General features: G+C 34.6%; 1 protein-coding gene across 1 annotated transcript; it reads right to left on the reverse strand.

The window, feature by feature from the left end:
* Window positions 1–716: 716 nt before the first annotated feature.
* On the reverse strand, window positions 717–1567 carry LOC132543750 (uncharacterized). The gene is made up of 2 exons (XM_060207272.1): window positions 1524–1567; window positions 717–1077 (listed from the first exon to the last, which is right to left on the reverse strand). The coding sequence occupies exons 1-2, from the start codon at window positions 1565–1567 to the stop codon at window positions 717–719; spliced, it is 405 nt and encodes a 134-aa protein (XP_060063255.1).
* Window positions 1568–3886: the final 2319 nt, after the last annotated feature.

Here is a 3886-nt window from a genome sequence, read left to right on the forward strand (position 1 = left end):
ATGTTAAATGAACTGACATATAAATGCAAACGCCCTACACACAGATCTAGTGTATAGGCGTGTTCAGTTTCGGACCAAATTGATACGTTCTATTTATAAATTCTGTAATGTTGTATTTTTTGCTCTTCAATAATGTCTCTTATTCCATTTTTCTTCTCACTAAGTGCTCGCTGCCTTATTCCCCATCCTGTTTCGTGTTTCCTTCGCTCCTGTCCCCGTTTTGCCTCATCGTTAAACTTCTCTCTCATAACGTCTCACATTTCTTCTTCCCATCCCATTTCGCTATTTTTTTCTCTCCTTTTTCGTCCCTCTGGTTCCTTTTCTTCAAACCTACTCATTCATCTGTTCTTTCTTCCTCTCTCATATCGCCTTGATATTCTCTCTTCTCCGATCTGGGCTTGATCAATATTCAATGTTTCTTCTTCAAGCTCGCCTCGCTATTCTATATTCTTTTCACTATTCACTTTCTCTCCAAATTCCGTTTCTCTGTTCTTACTTTCTCTCCAAATCCCGTTTCTCTGTTCTCGCTTTCTCTCCAAATCCCGTTTCTGTGTTCTCGTTTTCTCTCCAAATCCCGTTTCTGTGTTCTCACTTTCTCTCCAAATTCCGTTTCTCTGTTCTCTCTTTCCTTCCAAAATCCGTTTCTCTGTTCTCTCTTTCTCTCCAAATTCCGTTTCTGTGTTCTCACTTTTTCTCCAAATCCCGTTTCTCTGTTCTCACTTTTTCTCTAAATCCCGTTTCCGTGTTCTCTCTTTCTGTCCAAATTCCGTTTCTCTGTTCTTACTTTCTCTCCAAATTCCGTTTCTGTGTTCTCTCTTTCTCTCCAAATCCCGTTTATCTGTTCTCACTTTCTCTCCAAATTCCGTTTCTGTGTTCTCACTTTCTGTCCAAATTCCGTTTCTGTGTTTTCTCTTTCTGTCTAAATTCCGTTTCTGTGTTCTCTCTTTCCCTCCAAATTCCGTTTCTGTGTTCTCACTTTCTCTCCAAATTCCGTTTCTGTGTTCTCTCTTTCTGTCCAAATTCCGTTTCTGTGTTCTCTCTTTCTGTCCAAATTCCGTTTCTGTGTTCTCTCTTTCCCTACAAATTCCGTTTCTGTGTTTTCACTTTCTCTCCAAATTCCGTTTCTGTGTTCCATCTTTCCCTCTCAATCCCGCTTAGCATTCAATCTATTTAGTCCTTTCTGATATCGCTATTCTCCTTCCTCTCTCGTCTCCTACAATTCGTTTTTTCTCTCCAAAAAATATCATACATTTCTGTCTTCTTCTCTCAGCTCGTCTCACTGTTCCCTTTTCTTCTCTTCATTTTATCTTGTTGAACTTTCCATGTAAGTCGCCCTATCGTTATTCTCCTCCCCGTCTCGTCTTATAATTATCTCTTCCCCAAAGTCATCTCTTCTCTCATCCCGTCTTACAATTCTGCCCTCTTCTCGAATATCGTCTTACTGTTTCTTTCTTTCCTCGCTCATCGCAAAACATCCCCTTTTCCAGTTTCCAACTCGTCTCACTATCCTTTCTCCGTCTCACACTTCTCTCATCCTCTCCTCACGACCTCTTACGATAGATGTCATATTGTCGGTACACATCACAATGACCTATAAAGACGTTCTCTGCTGTCTTACACGTAGCACTACACTGAGAAAAAGTACAAACACTTCAATCTATTATAGGTATGTAACTAAACTTCTAACATGTGTATTTTATAACGACTTACGTGATTAAGTTGTTTTTATCTCGTGCAAGGACACTTTTTTGGGTGTTTTTATTGTTTTCTTGCTGAAAGAAGACGGTGTAAAAAAATTGTTGGGATAAATTGCCAAAATACGGGACTTGGTTGTAACCTTTCCGTATCAGTTCTCTGTCTTTGTCCATTGTCTATCTACATGCTTCTGGCTATCCAGTTTATTACATTTTAGACATCCAAACTGATTTCTGGAAATAAATATTTTCATGATCTCTCTATGTACAATACTTGACAATTTTCAATGTGTTCTATTTTCCACTAATCTCAATCATTTAAAAAAATCAGTGGTCCAACACATACTATTCGCTCCTTCCAGTTAAATACCGGCAATAGTCTCATTTTTCTATTTGTGCCCAATTTGTAGGTTCTGTTCTACATGTATTTAAATATCCGTTCATCGATTTGTTTCAGTAGGCTTTTTCTGTTGAACGAAAATTAAAAACCAACGTGAAACTGAATTTTGAGTGTACCGAAACATAAAACGTCGAATTATGATCAATTTTCACTATCATTATACAAGATAATGAGATCGACTCTTAACTTTGTACTTGAAAACCATGATTTCTATTTAGGAAAATTTAGCCGTAATGTTGTGTGTTTCAATTAAAGATTTAAACACAATTAACACTTCCAGTTAAATGTAGCTTATGAAAGACCAATTGCAAAGAAAATAATTTTTCTGAAAGAGGCAAAATATATATACTTTCCTTTTGAACTCTTTCTAATTTACCAGAACAATTATTTAACGATTCATTTTACTTCAACATTCGCATTCAGCAAAGACGTTTACTTTTCCGGAACGCTTGGTCCTATTCTTGGTCTTATTCTCCTTGCGCTTTTTTCAGGAATCTCCATGTAAATCTTTCTTTTGTTGATTTTTGCCATAGTTTTATTAAATTTGAGCTTGGATTATGATTATGTTGACATGTTGGTATTTTCTTGTGTTATTAAATTTGAGCTTGGATTATGATTATGTTGACATGTTGGTATTTTCTTGTGTTATTAAATTTGAGCTTGGATTATGATTATGTTGACATGTTGGTATTTTCTTGTTGTTTTCAAATTGTATTATCTAAATATGTTGACATGAATGTGATTAATATTTACTTGGTAATGTACCTGTATAATTAAAAAAATAACCTTTGACAGCCATAAAGTTAACCTTTAATGTTTAATTGCTTGTTTACCTGTTCCTGTGCTATGCCGACGTAATACAATACTTGTTTTTCTTAATCAGATAAACATGTTTATAAATGGTTAGAATTATCCTACATTTCAGAACACATTCGTTAATCAATCCATAAGTTGACGTACATGTACTTTTGTTTTTACTAATTATAGAACTAAACAAGGAAACAGGTGAGAAATGTCAATTGTTAATTACCCAATCACAATTAACATTACATACAAACGATGTTGTAAGAACGTAGATTAGTATGAATTATCGCATAGATAACCTTTGATATTTTCCATAAATAACATTTTCCCCTTTGTTTGTGATGCTTGACAATGTTCTAAGAAAAAAAGGCCATATTTTCCATTAATTCTTTTTATAATATATTCATAACATTTGCATTTTTGAGATCTTTTTGTGACATAGTGTTGTTTAAAAAAATACGTGCAGGACTGCGGTAGACGATTTTCGTTTGTCCTTGACTAAAAATTCCGATCAACACTGTCAATACCATTCTCGTATTAAAGCAATAGATCCCACACGTACAGTAATAAACGACCTGATTGGCTGATTATCTTTATGGTTAAATTGTCTTAATATGAAAACCCAATATAGAATAAAAATACAAAAGAATAACAAAAGTTAGTCGAGAACTGGATCTGCTTGTTTCTATGGCTACATCACTGACCTGATGAACAGTGTTTATGTTAACCTCTAGAATGATAATGTAAATGTGTTCACACAGTCGTTCACATGCACATATTTATAGCTCCATTCATTTATTGTTTTGAATTAAAATGTAGATATGTTGTTTTATTGACAGTGTTGGTTTATAACTCATATTTTTTTTCCGATCAGATAAAAAAAATCGCGATCCGACTATCTTGGAAAATATTCCTCGTCCAACATGACAGTAGACTAGTCAATATGTTACATTAGTTGCTGATCGAAATGTAATATAAAATTAATATC

Source organism: Ylistrum balloti, unplaced genomic scaffold (assembly GCF_031769215.1).
Source record: "Ylistrum balloti isolate Yb309-2 unplaced genomic scaffold, AGI_CSIRO_Ybal_v1 Utg369764, whole genome shotgun sequence".
Classification (NCBI taxonomy): domain Eukaryota; kingdom Metazoa; phylum Mollusca; class Bivalvia; order Pectinida; family Pectinidae; genus Ylistrum; species Ylistrum balloti.